Source organism: Amborella trichopoda, chromosome 7 (genome assembly GCF_054954075.1).
Source record: "Amborella trichopoda isolate Santa Cruz 75 chromosome 7, AtrichopodaSantaCruz75HAP2 v2.0, whole genome shotgun sequence".
NCBI lineage: Eukaryota > Viridiplantae > Streptophyta > Magnoliopsida > Amborellales > Amborellaceae > Amborella > Amborella trichopoda.
In genome coordinates this window covers 15,630,101-15,650,948 of record NC_142342.1, presented here as the reverse complement: position 1 = coordinate 15,650,948, position 20,848 = coordinate 15,630,101, and the positions used below count along the sequence as shown (strand labels likewise).

Below are 20,848 nucleotides of genomic sequence, written 5' to 3'. Positions count from 1 at the left end.
ATGAAGCTAAAGGGCAATTCTATAGGACAATTGTGAGACCAACTTTGCTTTATGGGGCAGAATGTTGGGCCGACAATAAACAATATACCCATAGAATGAGTGTAGCGGAGATAAGGATATTGAGATGCATGAGTGGTAAGACAAGAAGGGATAGAGATCGAAAATGAATCCGTTCAGGAGAATTTAGGTGTGGCACCAATAGGCAATAAGATGAGTGAGTAAACTTAGGTGCGTTGGCCATGTGTGGCGCTGATCAAGTACAACACCTGTTAGGAGGTGCGAGTTAGTTCAAGTGGAAGAACTGAAAAAGGTAAGGGGTAGGGCCAAAAGGACGTCATTGGAAGTAGTTCGAAAAGATATAGGGACTTGTGGCCTCATTGAGGGTATGGCCTTTAATAGAGTGAAATGGTGGATTAGGATTCATGTAGCCGACCCCAATTAATTGAGAAAAGACTATGATGATAAACACATTAAGGCAGTAAGGAAAATAAAGTTAAAATGCAAAGAATTGCCAGGTCTGGAAATTCCAAACCTTGAGGCCTTTAAAAATTAGAAATAGATGCCTCTGAGATAGGCCTAGTAGGAATTCTTAAACAAAGACTTCCAGGAAAAAAAGATGAGCAATTGGTAAGATATACCTCTACTATTTGGAAACCAACCCAACCAAAATACTCCATGGTAAAAGGTTTTGGCTTTAATACACTGTGTAACTAAGTTTAAAAGCGCTTTAATAAACCAATGTTTCTTTATAAGAACGGACTATAAAGTAGCTAAAGAAATCATTGAAAATGATGTTAAGAACCTAGCATCCAAACAAATTTTTGCCAGATGGCAAGCTATCCTATCATTGTTTGATTATGAAATTGAGCATATTGGTGGAGAACTGGAGATAAAAATACATTGCCTGACTTTTCGACTTGAGAAGTTTTGCAGGGACAGCAGGAAATAGAAAAACTTGGCCTTTGTCTAGAGTCCAAGTAAAACCCTAGCAAAAGGATCTTCTTCATCGTCCTTTGTAAGGACACCTCAAAACCAGATTGAAATATCTTACTCCTATTCTCCTATAAAGACTCAAAGTCCGTATTCCCAGAGTCCTCAAAGGACACCACCCATAGAAACATCTATTATCCCTTTAATAATTATAGAAAATGATCATGTCGCTAAAACGACAACAAATATAGCAACGATATACCTACAAAATCACATGCACCCTAATTTGGGTGATAACTGCAGTGAATACTTTGAAGTGATCTTGACTGAAACTGAGTCAGTAGTAATAACACACCATTATAGGAATAATAGCAACATTATGGCATTTTCAAAATGCAAATATTTAATGTTGTCTCTTATAGAGAGTGGGGATTTGATCCCTTAAAACCAATATATCTTAAAGACAGAAGGTTTAATACAAAACCCTACCACTATTATGATTATATCAAGGCTTGGGATATGATATTTGCATATCAAAATTCGACAGCCACGCATAGTTGGTTTATACAGTTTAGAATAAAAGCCTTTAAAATCGAACAGTTTTTAAACCAATTAGGGAAATTCTCGAGTCAAAAAGTCAGTCAATGCATTTTTATCTCCACTAATATACTCAATTTCAAAATCAAGCAATGATAGGATTGTTTGCCATCTTGCAAAAATTTGTTGGATGTTAGATTCGTAACATCCTTTTCAAGGATTTCTTTAGCTGCTTTACAGTCAGTTCTTATAAGGAAACACTGGTTTATTAAATCACTTTCAAACTTAGTTACACAATGTACTAAGGCCAAAACCTCTTTTTTTCTTACTGTGGAGTATTTTGTTGGGTTGGTTTCCAAATAGCAGAGGTATATCTTACCAATTGTTCTATATGTTACCAATTGTTTATCTTTTTTCTCTGGAAGTCTTTGTTTAAGAATTCCTCCTAAGCCTATCTCAGAGGCATCTATTTCTACTATTTTAAAGGCCTCAGGGTGTGGAATCGCCAAACATGGCAATTATTGGGCTTTTAACTTTATTTTCCTTATTGCCTTTAGTGTGTTCATTGGTCCACTCTGGAGGATTTTTTCTTAGCCTTTGAAATAAAGGCCTACTACTATCGGTTGCTAAATCTTTATAAAAGTTTGTAAGATAATTTAGACTTCCAAAAAATCTTTGCAATTGTTTTTTATCCTTTATCTCGTCTGGAAATTTATCTGCAAATTGGATCGCTCTATCGATAGGGATAATTGTTTCCTTTATAAATATTATGCCCTAAAAATCTTATTTTAGACTAGAACAATTTTATCTTTTTGGCCGATAACACCAACCTTGCAGTTTTTACCGCTTCGAAGAAAATATTTAAGTGTTTCCAGTGCTGCTCTATTGATTAAGAGAATACTAACATATCATCAATATATACAATTGTAAATTTTGTATAAGGGTTAAAAATATTGTTCATAATATTCTGAAATTCTGAGGGGGCATTTTTGAGCCCAAAGGGCATTACATTCCATTCGTAATGGCTGAACGGTACAGTAAAGGCTGTTTTATATTTATCCTTTTCTGCTATCTGGATTTGCCCGTACCGGATTTCATATCAAAATTTGAAAATACAACAGCACTACTAAGCCTATTTAATAAATCCCTTTTATCAAGAATAGGATATCTAATCCATCTTAATGCTTTATTTAATGGTTTATAATTGATAATAAGCCTGGGAACCCCTCTTTAAAGTTCTGCTGCCTTTTCGACATGAAAGGCTGGACAGCTCCAAGGAGAATAGCTTTTCCTTTTAAATTTTATCTAATAATTCTTGGATCTATTTTTACAAATTTCTAGCAATCTGCTATTCATTTGAGTGGGCCTAGACTTTGTAGGGATTAGTCTTTCATTAACGTCTGGTTCGTATGGTAATTCTACCACATGTTGCATTCTGTCCTAGAAAGCATTAGAAATCTCAAAACAAACTTCCTCTTCCAAATTAGTCTGAAATCTTTTAATTTCGTCAATCAGTTTTGGATTTTCTAATTTCTCTTCAATAGTTTTGTAACGAATCTGTTCTTTAAGAGAGAAGGAATTTTTCTTTCCTTTTAATTTTATTTTTGATATGATTTATTTCTTGCAGTTGGGGCTTGTCAGTAAATTTTAATTTTACTTTGTGCCCATCTACTTCAGATTCAATTCCTGATTCATCCAATTTTATTATTGGGTATAACATATTAAGAAATGGGGTTCTTAAGATTATTGGTTGGCTAAGGTTTTTAACCATTATGAACGGCATTATAAAACATGTACCACTATTATAGATTGCTGCCTCTGACAATTTATAGTTTATTACCATTTTATTTCTGTCAACAATATTTAATATCTGCGTGGTTTTACTAAAATATTTAATGGGAACTAAGCCCTCATTTATACAATTTAGGTATGCTCTTGGTTCAATTAAGGCAATTGACTGGAAGCTATATTCCTTGTTGACAACTATAGTAAACATGGTGTAGCATCTTTGAGTTATTACTCTATCTATCATATTAACGTATTCTAAATCTTTTAATTTTGCTTTCGAAAGAACATTAACCTTTTTAGTTTCGGAATTGGGGTCTTAGTTTGCTTCTGAGTTACTAGTTTCTGGATTGTCAAGGTCTTTCTTAAATTCTGATTCTTTTAAATCATCCAAAAGCTCTACAAATGATTTCTTGCTTTCTAAGTGATCTTTTCTTCTTTTAGGATAATCATTTGTTAATTCTAAAATATTAACTCTATTTTTTAAAGCTATTAAGTCATTGCGGACTTCATTGAGTTCGTGTCTTAGTTCTTGAACAGTTGGTTCCTTCTGGATATGAGCTTTTTGTTGAACTCCCTGTCCATTATATTTTTGAAGCTATAAGCTTCTTGTTTGGTCTGAATAAGTAAGTTTGGTTTAGGATTTTCTTTGGCCATCTTAATATACTGGTGCAAAGCTTCTTTTATAGCTTGCTGATCTTCAATCTTTATCTATAAGTTCAAGGATAAGGTTTTCTTCCCTGGATAAAACATTTATTCCCAATCCATTTATATTAAGAATTGCTTTATGAAAGTCACATTTACAATTTTCTCCTCCTTCCTCTTCTTCTGATTGAGAAGAGTCATTTTTTGAGCTTGAGATTTTCAAGTTTTCATCTTCAATTGTTCCGATCATTGGCTCATCATCAGAGTCAGATGACTTGTACTCAAAATTTTCATTTTCTAATAAAATGTGGCATAAGTGCCCTTTGATGTCTTCATCTATGTCTAAAGAACTGATTTTCTTTTTTACGTGGCACTTATTCTTATAGTGGCCTAATTTTCCACAGTTATAACACATCGGAATTTTCCTTTTATTTCCTTCTTTAGAAAATCTAGATCTTTTATTTTTCTTAAATGGTTTATTTGTTTTACTTTTGAATGATTTCTTAAGATATTTATCTCTCGTATTATCTTTACTCTTTTTCTTGGAAGGTTGACCAGTCATCACTGTGTCATAGCCAAACTGGTCACAAAAATCTCTCAATTCTTTTCTTTCAATCACCCTATCTTTTTCAAGCTGCCTCTTAAGCTTTAGGTTTGTGCATAAGGCTAATCCTTCTGCACAGATCTCTGCAGATAATTCTCCCAAAGTATATTGGTCATAAGGTCTTATCCCGTCATGCTTATTCCTAAGTCTGATTCTAACCTTTTTTGCAAATAAACTAGGAAGACCAGATATGAATTGTTCTTTCCAATAATTAGAATCAATTTTGACTAGAATACATCTTTATACCATTTATAGTGGGATAGGGTTGGACATCTAAGTCTTAACAATAGGTCTTTTGACCTATCTAATTGTAGGGCAGTATTTCCTACAAAATGTAATGTAATATTATATGATATAGTATTAATGACATCTTCTTCATCAATCAGGTTTTTTTGCTTAACTCCGGGGCTTACTTCAATGTGAACTATCCATCGCTTTTTAGCATTGAAGATTTGGTTTCTACTTTGTTCGTTTAGGATAAAGTCTCACCATCCTCTTGGTTGGCCTGTGAAGCCACAAACTATTGCTTTGGCTATATCAACATCTCTATTGCCATTATTTTTTGAAGTTGTTGCATACATAGTCATATGCTTCATTAAGTTTGTGATTTGGCATTCCAATATTGCATCAACATTCCATTGTACTATAGATCTCCCACTATATTCTGCTCCTACTATTGATCTACGGGAGCAGGTCTGGGATAATACATTTTAGTAGGGGCGGTCGGAACAGTTTTAGTTCCATATGAAATCCTATTTATTTCTTGATTTTCTTGATTAAAGACCTATTCTAACATTAAGATTTCTTCTTCAAAGTAAGTTGCAGTATCATTTTGGAGGGTATTAACATATTTTTTTCTTGATGTTGCAGGTGTTAGTCTGTTTGTCCTTAGATATATTTAGATAGTCGTTTAATGAGTTCATCTAAGAAGTCACCTTGTGCCGTATGTAATTGAAAGTTTCTTTAGGAATTTTAGGAGGTGGTTTGAACATAACATATTCTCTAGGTTTAAGACCTGTTTTCTTCCTGATTTCTGATTCTCTTCGTTCTACTAGGTTTTCAATCCTAGTGACCTGCTTTCCTAAGGATTTTAAGTATAAAGTTGTATAGTTGTTTTGTTCTATTACATGGTTTATACTTTCAACAGTAACAGCCATATCCATCTTTTTGGATTCAAATTTATATGGGGAAGCTTTTATTCCTTGTACTTCTAATGGTGCCTTAGGTGGGTGGATAGACTGAATCATTTTTCCGTCCTTAGTTGTAAATATTTGAAATGTGTTTTCTACCACATTTACTTCCCATTCATAGTTGGGAATTGATATACCCTGATTTTGACAGAAGTGCTCTAACCATTTAAAGAAGCTAATATTTAGCCTATTTTCTTTCATAAATTTGTAATGTTTCTCATGGATTTTTATTCTAAGTTTCTTATTAGACTTTTTTGTGAACCATTCTTTGATTTTTCTATTTTTGGTTCGAATGAAAGTCTTTTACGATAATTTTTTTTTATCAAGTTTAAACGTTTCTTCCTTCTGAAGAACTTTCATACCAAATTCCATATCTGAAAACGTAGGAGTGGTAAGATTTTCAGGTTCCTCCTTTTGTTTAAACGAGCCTGGAGTTTCAACCCTGTAAAAAGGTCTCCGGACTTCCTCAGGTGTAGTTCTAAGCCCTTCTAATATGATCCTTTCATGAGGTTCTTGCTGGGATGAGGTTCTTGCTGGGATCCTTGGTGGTATATTGGATACATTTATCCTAGTCCTTCTAGTAGGGGCAAATTGAATCTCAATTTCTTCGTTAGAAACTTAGAATGCTCAATAATTTGTTCAACCTCCTTGTTTTCAAGAGGTCTAGGCTGGACCTCCGTCTATAAGTTCCACCTTTCAGGCAATCTTATGTCATTCCAAGAGATAGTCTTGGAGACCATTAAATTTTATTTTTCTAAATTAGTTTGATAGAAGACTGTCTGTCCTTTTTCATCAATCTCTTTCCTATCAGGACATAAAGTGGTCATGGCCCTATAGCAAATTCTATAAACTAGGGCCAAGTTCTAGGAAACTAAGTCCATATCAAAACCTTGAGTTTTAAGGTTTAAGGTTAATACTTTAAGTATGTTTTTATCTGTTAATGATACTGAAAAATTTGGGAAACAGTTAAAATAAATAGGTCCGTCACTTAAGCTTGATTCAACAATTCCTAATAAGGAATCTGTAAACCTCCTATGCCTACAATCTCTTAAGCATAACTATACAGAGTTATTTAACCTGGTTCTAATAAGTGGTTTTATAGCTACCTGAATTAAGCCTATCTGCAAATAGTTATATCTTTTTTGTTTATGTTCTTCTATAATTGATTTAGAAAGGAGTTTGAATCTATTTTGAGATTCATTAACTGGAATAGTTTTTTCTACTGTTTTTATTACATTGTCACTTTTGAACTTAAAGGAATCCTTATGATAAACATCATAAGAAGGAACTTTGGGTATATTCTAGTTTTGTAATTGTTTTTCTACATTTTGCATAACTATTTCTTCACTGTTATTAACCCGCAATATATTATTACTACCACTCGTAGAGGTTCTAGACAATGATCTCAAAAAACTAGCCATCTAACCGACAATCCTACTCATCTCTTGACTAGTCAATAGGAACAATGCCCTACCATGCCTCTTCTGAGTCTTACAGGATTATATGCCACCGTGACTTAGTCAAATTGGACTTGCCTTATTAAGCTTGGTTGTGGTTCAAATAAGTAATTAATTCCAATCATTGGCTCTGATGCCAAATACACGCAAACGTTTTATGAAATTAAACTGGTAGTACAACAATAACAATACTCAGAACAATAACAATACATAGGACCATTAATATAACAAATATATATACATATATAGGTAAGCATTGTTCCAAAAACTGGTTTGCCTAGGCCGCTTAGGTGGCAAAAGGACCATAGGTTGCACACCTAGGCTTGGGCAGCCCTCTTTGGATGCTAGTACCTGACGCCCACTCAAGCGGCTCAGGCAGGCGCCAAGCGCCCAATCCTGGGCTGGCGCCCATGTACTAAGCCCATGCTTTTGAGATTAAAGTGACCCCTAAGGGAACGTTGGGTCATTTTGACCCCATGAATTTCACATAACTAGCTATTGGGGATATTCTAAACCCCCAAAGTGAAAACAATGCGACTTTAATCCCCCAAATCAATTGATTTTGAGATTTCTTTGGATCAAAGAAATATTTGAGGTTTGAAGAAGCATCCAAAAGCTTACCCTTCATTGTTGGAACTTTTTTAGGGTGCCAGTGAAGGTTTTTGTATTTCATCTTGTTTGGGTTTGGTCGTTTTTATGTGTAACTATGGAGTGTTCCGTACTCAATTTGGATAGACAGTTAGGGGCTAATACAACATGACATTGTTTATGTCTTTTGACATTTTCCATTCAATGATTTGAAGTTTTGAACGTCTTTCAATGTTTATGTGTATATATTTACATGGTAAAAATTAGTTAGAATATATAAAAATGCAGAAATGTTTTGGCTGATTCGACCAGGACTTGTCAAGTCCAATCTTTTATTTTGATTATTCCTATAGGAAGAAAGAAAAGACCATTAAGTTGGTTTTTTTTTTCATCCATAGGTGATATACTTATTTGCCAAAGGCTATGTTTTGTGTGATCTATCAGCTCATTTGATGAGATTTGTTAGCAAATCGGTTTCATGGATATGAGGGAATGCAAAATCTGCATTTCTTGTTGAGAGGAGCATTGACGAACCTCAGCTAAGCTTAACCTTAAGCGTACATTACGGGTTCGATTTTGTGGATATTGAGGATTGATCTACTCGTCAACTGATTTTTGCATTGTTAATGTTATAAATTTAATTTTTTTGATGTTGTAAATCTTTTGATTTAGTCTGATTTCTTCAAACTACCCTAGATCAACATGTATCTAGGCTTTATTTCATATAGATCTGGTTTTTGTTTGTCGACCAACTGCTATATCATCTATTCTCTTTATACATGTACTTTATTTTTGAAGAAGGTACAGAAATTGTGTACAAATGAGAAAATTGTTGCGAATTTTATTTTAGTACAGAGTATGTTTGTTTGATTGAGTACTACAAGCTCATGATATCAATGAAACTAATGCATGGCCTATAATCAAGCCCCTGACTTCGTACGAGCTTAGTGGGCCCTACCCTGCTTAGATGAGGTGGCTTAGGTTGACCTATTGATTAATTTCATGGTATATTAACAATTAACATTCTCAAAATGAAAACTTCATGGTATATTGTTAAAGAGGGCCTCTTGCCCATAGTATTGTGGATGCCTTTGATGAGGTAAAGTGCAAGAAGCTATTGTTTAGGCTACTCAATGATGTAGTGAAAGCTGTTGGGTAAGGATTACAGTCCAAGTCATAAGTGACAATGGCAAGAATTGTTTCAACAAAGGAAAGAGGCTGATGAGGATGAGGAGGAATTTGGTTTAGTCCGAGAGCAACCTACTGATCACCCTAGTAGCCGAATATATCTGTCAACATAAGTTGGTAGAGACCATGCCGAGAAGGAATGGATAAAAAAAGGAAAAATAAAAAAGACTGTTGAGAAGTGGAAGACCATTGCCCAATTCATTTATAACCATTTGTGGGTTCTAAATTTGATGAGATAGTACAAGGAGTGGGGGAGCTAACTATGCCAGTCATCAAACAATTCACCACCTGGTTCTTGTCGATAAATACGATTTGAGGTCACAAGCTGGGCTTAAAAATATCTCTCTAGTGAATGGATCGATGCCCTTATCTTAATGTCCAGGCTACAAGAGTAATTGAAGGGATAATAACAACAGGAGGTTCTGCGATAGGTTTGAACAGAATGTAGTACCTATGATACCTCTAATAGCAATTTTGAAGATGGTGCACTCCAATGAGAAGCCTGCAATGGGGTTTTGTATGAAGCAGTTGATCATGCAAATCAGGCTAATGAAGCCACATGCACGTTCCATTAGAAAATATGTGAGATAATCTATGACCATTGGAATATCTTGTTGCACCGACCATTGCATGTAGTAGGGAACGATCTAACATTTAACATTTTATGGTTGTCCATTTGGATTTTGGAATTTGTGTTATGAATTTATGGTTTACGATTGCTCAGGGTTCATGTAATTAATCATGAGGTCCCATCTTAATTATGTTCTATCTAAGTTTCATCTTCAATCTGGCATATTTCTATTCCCCTAGACAATCAACTCACCTTGAGATTGTGGAGGAGGTGAAATATTGCATAAAGAGATTTGAGTGATATGGAAAAACATAGATTAAAGCCTTTAAAGGAGGTAAGAAAGGTGTTTTGTTGAATTGCTTTATGAGATATTTAAGCAACATTTGTATAAAACTAAACCTCAATGTTTTCCTCAACCTTCTTTGTATATGGCTGCACAAGGGAGATTTGCGACAAACCTGGTCTAAAAAATATCGCACTCAACTAAGTCCACAGTTACTTGTGTTCTTATTGGCTTCTATTAGTATTTCATTTTTTATTGTCATATGACTTCTTTCTTATGAATTCGTTCTTTTTTAAGCAAAGTGGTGGAAAGTACATGTTACTAGAGCTCCCCACATAATAAAGTATTGGGATCACGGTCCTCAGCTGAATCTGTTTCGCGATTTGTGTGAGCTAAACTGGAGTACATTAAATTGGATCCTCATGCTGAGGATAGACATGGTTGCAAAAGCTTCACAAGCTTGGCTATGTTCATTACAAATTAAACCTCCAAAAGCGGTAGTTGAGGAGGGAAGTTAAGGACTATGACCCTATCAGATTGGAGCACATCATTGCAGTGGATCTGGTAGACACATGGTTGGTGGAAGTGGATAAGTTAGCTATCAATAAAAGGGTGCTAGAAGAAGAATTGGGGCCCATTGATGGGGTGGGGTTGATATTGTACAAGTTGAGCACGGGAAGATGGAGGGGGAGATGATGATGATGATAATGATGATGAGGCCACTAAAGTAGATGATGTTGATAGAAGGGGCCTTGTGAAGGAAGACAAAGAGCTTTGAAAGCGGGCTCAAGGTTTCGACTGTCCTAGTGGATTTGGGTAAGGAGGGCCTTCTGAAGTTTACCCAACCATTATATCCATTCCTAAACTGTTATGGCGATAGTCGACCATGATTGCGGAGACTATGATCCTCCGTGTCATTCATATTGGCTGTAGATTGAATTATATATATTGTCCGCAGTTTGAATCACTTTCTATGTATGTTTGCAATTTGGTTTGCTCATATGAATTTGATAATGGCTATGCCCTACAAACTGAATCACTGAATGCATGGTTGACAGATTAAAACCCTCTGTGTCTCTATGTTTTTCTTTTATCTCCATATTTATACAAATCTATGTTTTTATTTTCCTTAAATTCACATTCTATCACATATTTGGGGAATTTTGACTTTTTTTTATTTTTTATCCTTCATGGGGGTTTAGGCAGACTAGCAGAGCCTAATCAGACTGGGCCCTGACCATGTCTGGACCTGGTTTTGGGTTTTAAACACTGATGACATGGATACATGCGCAAATCCTTTGTGTATAGTCCAATTATATGAAATCACTTTTGGTGCTCTTCAGAGAGGACTCGGGCTTTGTGACGTGTACTCCAGAATACTGCAAAGAAGTATGTCATTCTTAGATCCAATATTCTTGGTTCTATCCCTTTCCGACACAAATCCGGGCATACTGAACTAGCTGGTACCTCATCAACTCCATTTATGGTCCATTTGCTTTTTCCTTCTCCATTCATAGAATACACAAGCTAATGATGATGAAACCCTTAAATCTATATGCAAATCAACAATCAGGATTACAAACTCAACCATGGGAAAAGTGATCTACTTTTATGTACATTTGGATAGATATTTTAATCGTAAGTGCAGTACTAAGAAGCACTTACAAATGCAGGACTTCTAGGTTTGCTTGTTCTAAGTCTCCTTGGATCTTATAATGTGCTGTTTCTTAGTACTTTTAGAGGGGGGGCGCTGCTTATTTGACAAGAGATTCAGTCCCAAATAGGTAGTCACTGCCAATTATATGCATCTTTCAAGTTTTTTGGAGTTGGTTTCTTTAAGTTAATGCATCTTTATTAGTCGACTTCACTGATATTTTCTATGTTTGACAAGCAGTCATGAATTTAATTTCAATTGGTTGATTGGTTGGAAACATTTGACTTGTTTATACTGTGATGAAGAGGGTACCTTCATTTGGATCCAGTTTCCAGTAATCAAGAGAAGTTAGGTTGTTTGTATCTATTGAGCTTGGAAGCTCTATCTATAAGTTCGATTTTTTATCATCAAGAGGAAAGAGAGAGACGAGAAAAAGAGAGTGGTGGGAATCGCCAATCAGTGAGTCTTGTCATTATGTGATTAAATATTACTTTCGTGGATGTTTAAGTAGTACAATTACATAAATTCCCTTAATATCTATGATGTTACAAAGTAGTAAAATAACAAAGTAATAATGACAGTACTGGCCCTTATACATGATACAAAGTCATGATACATTTTCTTTTACACCTTCACTCAAAGCTGTACATTGTGCTTGAAAGTGATGCTGTTCACTGTGAGCACTTTGGTGAAATGTTCGCGGTCTGATTTTCAGTGCCAATATAATCCATTCGAATTGCCTCTGCTTCTATCTTCTCACACACAGAATGATAGTCACTATTTATGTGCTCAGTGCTGTCATGAAAAATAGGATTAATTGCAATAGCAAGTGCACTCCGGTTATCAGAATATATGCTGGACCATTATAACCAATTGATACAATAAGATTTCTATCCAAAAAATCTCTGCCACGATGTTTGGAATGCTCTATATTCAGCCTCAATATGTGATCATGGATCTCTAGATAGCTACCGTTAGACACGTCTTGAAGCTCGAAGCTCCATGTGGATTCCATGTGATATTCTTGTTATTTAATTCTTCCAAATGATTGTGGATTTTTTAAATGAGGACATGCAAAATCTGATAATCTTGTGTTGTCAACTTTTGAAAGATGAAACTATTATTTCCTCATTTTAATATACAGTTGAAAATGAAATTATTTTTCTTAAGATGCCAAGTTGTAACATTAAGATTCTTGTTTTTACCTTAATTGGTGATTCAGATGAAGTCAACAGTTGGTGAAGTCATGAGCTCACCTCCAATCACCATGTTGCATGATAGAAGAGTACTAGGTATATTTCTCTAGTTCTTCTCTCTGTATCTGTCAAGAAAGGCCTTATGATCTTTATTTACTGAAATAGTCTTTCTTTAATTGGTTATAGATGCTGCTGCTCTCATGCTCAAGGAAAAGATTCATAGGATCCCTGTTGTCGAAGAAAACGGTCAAGTTGTTGGTGAGTTACATTTGTGTTTCCCCAAATTTCTCTTGCCTCTTGTTTATAGGATCAATGATCAGCTTTAGTGATTGGAGATTGGGGTTTGCTACAGGCATGGTCACTCGCACAGATATTTTCCAGGCATTAGAGGGTCTTCCTTGTTGAGAGCTGATATTCCCATCGTTATTAGAGAGCTTCTTGGTGGCACAGCTTGTACATAATGGTGGTTTGTGTGTATATGTGGACTTGAGTGGAGGCTTCCGGCATATGAAAGTATTGTTATGTGGTGTTCTGTTTGTACTGTACTATACAACCATCTTATGGAATCCATAAATTTTGTTATTTGCTCATGGGTCATCACTGACTAGCAAAAAGTACAAATAAAAGCCTACCAGTTGGGGATGGTTATTAAGGTCCTTTTTTTACTTGCTTTTTTGAGTTAAATTTTTTTTCCCTATTTTCTATTTTTTTTTTAAAATAACTGTTGGAAATTCTTTTGCTTTCTCTACAGGTCTGAAATATTCATTTTAAAAGGGGCCTCGAGGTGTATGAGCCCCTGTTTCAATTACAAGTACCTTTACCATAAGAATAAAGTTTATCACCCACTTAGTTTTGCATTCAGAACATAGCGTTGTTGCATATAGTATCTGTACCTGTGCTACTCCATGATATTTTCCTTGCAACCAAAGCCAGGGCATGTCTTGATTGTCGAATCATGTGATACCACTTATACCAAGCCATTTTCTTGGTTTTTTGAGTAACAAGACATGATTCCTGCACCTTAGCTATCCTGCTTCTTCAATCTACCAGAGGGGGTTTTGCACGCTTTGTTGAATCGATAATTTCATTATAAAAAGACTATGGGAGGTCTGCCGGCCACCATTCTTGGGGTCCGAAGCTGTTCAAATGTCAAAGGTACTGTAAAACTGACTTTTGGGGTACTGTACTGGCATTGGGGTGCTTCAATTTAACGTGATGGCTTCTAGTGATGTGCAGTTCTCAGAGGTCTATGTGTGGAGGCTTCTGTGCTTAATTATTCAAATTAGTGTAGTTTTTTGTGTCAAGTGTGGGTGATCCAGGATGCAAAGTAAGTGATTCTGTATGCATGTTAAATTGAGTGATTCAATTTGAGAGCTAGAGTCAGTATGCTTTTGCCAAGTATGGGGTTCGATACTGGGTGGACTGCTGCAACACCAATACTTCAATTTAATTTAAGTTGTTTTTTGTGGCTTCAGAACACAATTTACACTATGGATTGTCTAAAATTAAGGATCTTGGACCTAGACATGTTTATACTTAGGATTAAATCGGACAGGCCACTTTGTAACCTAGTCTCCCCATGCACTTTGGAATCTGGACCCAAGTTGCTATGGAGAGAGTCCTTTGCACTAGATCATTGGATGATGTCCATTTGAATGTACAGTTTTGGACCCTGGGGCTGACTATGATGCTCGACTTTGTTCTTTTTCATGTTTCCGTAAGGAGACCATAAGGAGACATCCATGAATCGATGCTTTCCAAAACGAAGTAGGATTCGTGGATGTCTCCTACTAACACTGTGAATTGAAATGCATTTTTAAGGACCTTAACAACATGTATTGATTGATCCATGGGCAATAACAAGTTACTGTAAATTTTGGCTCCATTTCACCACTGGGTTAGCATTAACTCTCAAGTGGAGGCCAAGAGCACACAGGTTGCCGTTATCGAAATGAATAAATTTACAATTTGCCATCACATATTGAACGTCAGGTATGAGCCTGAGAGGTTTGCTTGTTGGTTAGCAAGGTGATCATATAAAGCTTACTTCAAGGCAAAAGCAGGGGGTTTATCTGTAGAAGGGGGCCTTTTAGCTGAGGCTGAGGTAGAAGATGCCGACGAGTAGGCAAGAGAAGAAGTCGAGAAACTGGGATCAGACCGTGGAGCAGAGCATGGAGTGTGGTGCACATCATTACGCACCACAGGGGAGGACTTGAGCAGGGTATCAACCTTTGCATAGTCATCTTGATGTGGACCATCGTGCCTTATCTCTCTAAGCATTGCGGCCACATCCTTCATGGTAGGTCGGTCCTCAGGTGTAGGGTTCACACAGAGGAGTGCAATCCCTAAAGCCTGCACCATCTCTTCGATTTCGGAGTCAGGGCGGCCCCTCAATGTGGGGTCAAGCACTTCAGAAGCATCTGCTCTCCTCTGCCTCACCCACTCGATCACATGAACCCCGTCAGGTATGGTAGGGTCTATGGGCTGCTTCCCTGTGAGCACCTCTAACATCACCACGCCATAGCTGTACACATCGCTCTTCTCAGTGATTTTCATCATGTACCCGTATTCTGCATACATGGAAGAGAGAGAAACAATTAGCCGGCAACTACTGGTGCTATGGAATTGGGAAGAGGGAGACATTGATTAATACCAACTTGGTGGAATGCTATGAGAGAGAGAGAGAGAGAGAGAGAGAGAGAGAGAGAAAGCAACCTGGTGCTATGTAGCCATATGAGCCTGCTAGTGTACTAGAAGAATTGACAAACTCGGAGGAGCTGACAAGCTTGGCAAGCCCAAAATCCGCAATGTAGGCCTCCAAATGCATGCCAATGAGGATGTTGTTGGCCTTGATGTCCCTGTGCACAATAGGAGGGACGCAATCATGGTGCAAATATGCTAGCCCCTGCGCTGCACCCAATATTATCTGATATCGTGCCTCCCACTCGAGTTGAGCCCCCCTCCTCTCATGCAACAAACTCCCCAAACTCCCATTAGGCATATAATCATACATGAGAAGCCTTGTATTCTTATTGCAACAACAGCCCAGAAACCTCACAATGTTCCTGTGCCTTATCGTTCCCAATGTTCGCACCTCTGCTGAGAACGAGTCCCTTGCCAACCCCCCACAATTGTTTCCTGTTGTCACCGGCCACAGCTTCTTCACAGCAACCACCTCTCCACTCCTCATCTCTGCTCTATACACAACACCTGAACAACCCTTTCCAATCACATTTGTGTCCACGAGGCTCTTCACCACCTCATTGACTGTGAAGTTGAGCTTTTGGAATGGTGTGAAATGCCATGGCCACGCTTCAGATTCGGCCTCCTCGATGTCTGTGTCCTCTGATTGGCGTCGAGCTCGAACCACGAGAAAGGCTCCGAGAACCATTGCGATTGCCACCACAATCATCAAAGACATTGCGAGCTTTATCCTTCTTGGTCGATTCTCAGGCTCTCTCATCCCTCCACTTGCGAAGCACGAAATACAAAGATCAACATTTCCAGCGAGGTCCATGGGCGGAAGCTGCCTGAAAAGCTTGGTGTCTGGCAAAAAACCGGAAAATTTGTTGTAGGAGACATTGAGAGAGACCAAGTTCTCAAGTGAGCTGAGAGCGCTTAGGTTTCCAGAGAGAGAGTTGTGGGAGAGGTCAAGGATGGAGAGTTTTGTAAGGGTGGAGAGCTCATTGGGGATTTCACCAGAAAGTGAGTTTTGGCTGAGGTTTAAAGCAATGTCAAGGGCTTGAATCCGGCCTAACTCTGCCGGAATCTTACCAGAAAGTCGGTTATTGCTTAGGTCTAGAAGTTGGAGGCTCGAGCAAAGGCTCAGAGGAGTTGGGATTGATCCATTGAAATAGTTACCACTTAGGGAAAGCTTGTTTAGTGATTTTAACTCACCGAAAGCTTCGGGGATCTGACCGGTGATTCGGTTCATCGACACATCAAGGACCTGCAACCCTGCAAGTGAAGTAAGGGAAGTTGGTAGTGTCCCTTCTAGGGAGTTATTGCTAAGATTCAGCATTTGGAGGTGAGTAATGTTCCCGATCTCCACCGGAATCTCACCAGACAACTGATTATCCGAGAGTTCCAAAAAGTTGAGGCTGCTCAAACCACCAATCTCTTTTGGTATCTGTCCTCCGAGCCTGTTATCACCAAGGCGTAGGCGAACAAGAGAGCTTCCATGCCGCACTTCTTTTGGGATCTCACCCGATAAATCATTTGACAACAAAAGAAGCTTTGTAAGATTACGAAGCTCAAAAAGTCCTGGTGGTATGCTTCCTGTTAGTCGATTGTGTGAGAGATCAAGGGCTTGGAGGCTGGCACAGTCCGATAAAAACACAGGGATGCTCCCTTCTAACCTATTTTGCCATGCAAAAAACACAGTAAGATGGCTCAACTGACCTATTTCTTGAGGTATGGGGCCTGAAATCTGATTATTGTCAAGCTGAAGCTGAGAGAGACCTGCACAGTTTGCAAGCACTGAAGGGATCGAACCCGACACATTGTTATCGCTCAGCATGAGCTCACTCAGCTCCAATAGATTGCCAAAACTCAATGGAATGCTGCCCGAAAGAGAATTAATCGACAAATCCACCATCCTCAAGCTCCTACAATTCCCTAGCTCTTTTGGTATCGTTCCCACAAAGTTATTTTGCCATAGCAACATCTTCTGGAGCTTCTGTAGCTTGCCAAGTTCTGGTGGGATAGACCCTGAGAGCTCATTCTCGTACAAATACAAGTTCATGAGCTCCGAGCAGTTGCCAAGTTCTGGTGGTATTGGCCCGGAGAGCATTGCCGTATAAATTGACAGTGTCTGGAGCCGCTGGAGCCTGCCAAATTCTGGTGGGATACTTCCGGAGATTTTTGTATCTGCCAACCCCAAAATTGTCAGATTTTGACACATGGCAAGACCGATGGGGATCTCCCCTTCAATGTCTTGGTTCCCTCCCGCTCTCAGAACTTCAAGACTGGAAATCCGGCCAATTTCTGCGGGAATATTCCCACTCAGTTTGTTGTCAAAGATTAGCAGTTGTCTCAGCGATGTGCATTGGGTTATTTCGACCGGAATGCCCCCTTGAAGTTGGTTGGAGTTAAGAATAAGGTTTTGGAGTGAAGAGAGCTTACCAATTGATGATGGAATCTCTCCTGTCAACCTATTCGAACTCAAGTCGAGATGAACAAGTTGAGAGTAGTTGCCAACTTCTGGTGGGATTTTTCCAGTGAGATTAGCACCAGAAATTACAAGCTTTTGGAGATGAAGCAATGGCCTTAGCTGAGTCGGTACAGGGGCTGCGAGCTCGAAAGCTTGGACATTGATCTCGACTACAAAACCTTGGGGTGAGCACGTAATGGAGGTCCAGTTACAAGGGTTGGGGTCTTTGGGGTTCCAATCCAGGAATGGAAATGGAGATGAAGAAGAAGAAGTGGGAAAAGTTGAAAGCCACGAGAGAAGAGCAAGAGATTCATTATTGGTGGCCCTCACTTCAAAGAGTGGCAGCAGAAACAGAGCAATTGCAAATCCAAGCTTAGTGAAAGTCTTTCTCTCACTACAAAGCCTTCTCTTACTACTAAGAGGAGTAGCGGTGTTCTGGGGTTGCTCTCTCGACATGGCTCCGAATCCCAGAAGGGCTTTGCATCGGGTCTCGCCTTCTAAATCTCCCCCCCTCCTGTTATTAACTACCATTTTTACTCTGCATATCTCTTTCCCTCTCTTCACTAAACAATTGGTTTTCGGATCGCGTCACGCGCACGATGCACGCACAGGCACCATCTCTCTCTCTGCTATTTCTTACTAAACAAATGGTTCTTCTCTCTCTCTCTCTCTGCTATTTCTTACTAAACAAATGGTTTTTGGATCCCGTCACGCGCAACAGCCAATGGACACTAGACTCCATATTCAGCTCAGCTTTCTCTCTCTCTCCCTATGTTTCTCTCACATGTTTCAGTTCCACCCCTCTCTCTCATGCTGCTCTGTTTCTCTGTCTTATTGGAACTCGAGAACTGGAGCAAGCAAGCAAGAAATCAAACTGTAAAAAAAGAAAGAAAGACGTGGAGAGAGCTCTCTCTCTGCACTTTGAATTACACAGTAGGGGTGGCTTGGACAGGACCCGACCCGACCTGGGACCCACTGAGTATACCCGACATAGATCCAGGTATGGGTCCAACATTTTGACCAAGGGGATTGGATCTGGGTTCAACATCTGGTCCTGAACATTGTTCGGGTCTGGCTCTAGATTCGGTTGGACCCAACCCATACCCATAAAGTGTTGGAGATAAAATTCTTCAAACCCTATCTGTTTGGGTTTATTAAGGAAAATATACAATAAGAACTCGTAGTCTGATAAATCAGTTGACCTGAATACTAATGGCGGGTGATTGTAATCTGTTGCCAATAATATAGATATACGATGGTAAAAATAACAACAATAAAAAGAAAAAAGAAGCTCATAAACAGAAGGGCAGGCGACACAATCGGATCTGAAATTTGACGGGTACGTGTATGAATCCAATTTTTAGACCTGATGGATTGGGTCTTGGTCCAAAACAGGTACGTATATGAATCCAATTTTTAGACCTGATGGATTGGGTTTTGGTCCAAAACGGGTACATGTATGAATCCAATTTTTAGACCCGATGGATTGGGTCTTGGTCCAAAACCTAAATAGTGGATATGAATCCTCTTGGTCCAAAACCTAAATAGTGGGTATGAATCCAACCCATACCCGACCCGTTGCAATCCCTATTCGAGGGCAAGGTTTTTAGAAGCCAAAGTAAAAGATTGAGAGAGAGTGAGTGGGTGTCTGACGCATGCATGGCCATGAGCAAGTCCCAGGTTTCGAGGATTCCAACCCCACATGCGATTGAGCAGCTACCGTCTTCTTCCCACTTTTTCACTCTGAAAACAACTCCAATCCTTTTGATGGGGCCACGTAAGTGGATCTCAGCCGTTGGTTTGAGGAGCACTCTTTATTCAGTTTTAGAGAGAGAAAGTAGAAAAAGGTTGTGAAGCGGCTAGGTGCCCGTATTTTGAGGGTCGCGGCCTTGGGACCTTCCCCAATCGAATCTATACACGTTGTCTTGGTGCGGAAAGGTATGGGTGGGTTCCCCCTCTCTCTCTCTAAACTAATGTTTTCTCTCTCTAAAGTAATGGGTTGTGAGTTGGATGTCACGTGCCGTTCTCCCCACAAACAACTTATAGACTCTTTCTTTTATCAAGTTTTGTCTCTCACATGGGATCATAAAGATACCACCCATAGTGTTTCTCTCTCTTAATCCTTCCTTTTCTCACACTTGGGCACTCTTACCATTCTCTCTCTATCTGATATAATTTTATATGAAAGAGAATTGGTGGATTTGATTTGATTTGATTTATTTATTTATTTTTTGTTGTAAAATTTGAACATCTTTATGCGATTAATGAAATCCTAGTATTCTTGTCCAAACAAAGAAAAAAAAAAAAGAGAATTGGTGGATTTAGTAGTCTCTAATATAGTAGAGGCCCCATTGGGTTCTCCCTTCCTTTTATGACAGCAATTGGAGAAGAAGGATAGTTATGTGAAAATGATGGATATGAAGTATCATTTGGTAGGGTAGACATAGGGAAAGGTTGTTATATAAAAGTCAAGATGGTGTAGTTTTTCACTAGGCTTTGGTCCAACCTAATCTCGTCTCCTGCCCTTGAGCTTGAAAACAACAAGCACTTATTCCTGTCATTCACTGTTACATACAATTACAAACATGTAGGTTTACATCAACAGGCTTTATTTGAAGGTCAGCGAAATGCCCCTAGGTTTTATGATAAAAAATAAATCCTTGTTTCAAAATTTCATTGAAAATTGCAGTCCTGGTATGAGAAGATACTTGAATTTGATCATCTCAATCTCAATCTCAATAAATATGGATTAGGAAAAAAAAAAAGATTTCAAGCTCTAAAAATAATTACTCTACAACACATTATTTGAACTGTTTACGTTCAAGTGTTCCTAGATTCCTTAGATTGCAACGCTTTCGCTGCTTTCAATTTCATAATGACGAGTAGAAGATTGATTTTCAGTTCATCATAAGGGTTTTCAGCTTTGAAATTGGATTTTGTAGCAGGGTTTCAAGGTCTAGTTCTGCTTTTTTATCATAAGCCCATGCTAACGGCACCTTAATTCGACTATATAGACGTATAGGAATTTTAATACTATCTCTGCATGCTAGAACTTCTGGTCCAAATTT

The 20,848-nt window shown here is 38.3% G+C and overlaps 2 protein-coding genes across 3 annotated transcripts in view; one reads left to right on the top strand and one right to left on the bottom strand.

The window, feature by feature from the left end:
* Positions 1-13,276, top strand: part of LOC18426033 (uncharacterized) — a 28,811-nt gene extending 15,535 nt beyond the window's left edge. For both annotated transcript variants that reach the window (XM_020662262.2, XM_088872791.1), the window contains exons 3-5: positions 12,655-12,724; positions 12,815-12,886; positions 12,981-13,276. In XM_020662262.2, the coding sequence (XP_020517921.2) occupies positions 12,655-12,724; positions 12,815-12,886; positions 12,981-13,033 (195 nt within the window). In that variant the 3' untranslated portion in view covers positions 13,034-13,276. The remainder of the gene's footprint in view (positions 1-12,654; positions 12,725-12,814; positions 12,887-12,980) is intronic.
* Positions 13,277-14,441: 1,165 nt separating this feature from the next.
* LOC18426034 (uncharacterized) lies at positions 14,442-20,081 on the bottom strand. The gene is made up of 2 exons (XM_006830567.4): positions 15,344-20,081; positions 14,442-15,198 (listed from the first exon to the last, which is right to left on the bottom strand). The coding sequence occupies exons 1-2, from the start codon at positions 18,309-18,311 to the stop codon at positions 14,672-14,674; spliced, it is 3,495 nt and encodes a 1,164-aa protein (XP_006830630.1). The 5' UTR covers positions 18,312-20,081; the 3' UTR covers positions 14,442-14,671.
* Positions 20,082-20,848: the final 767 nt, after the last annotated feature.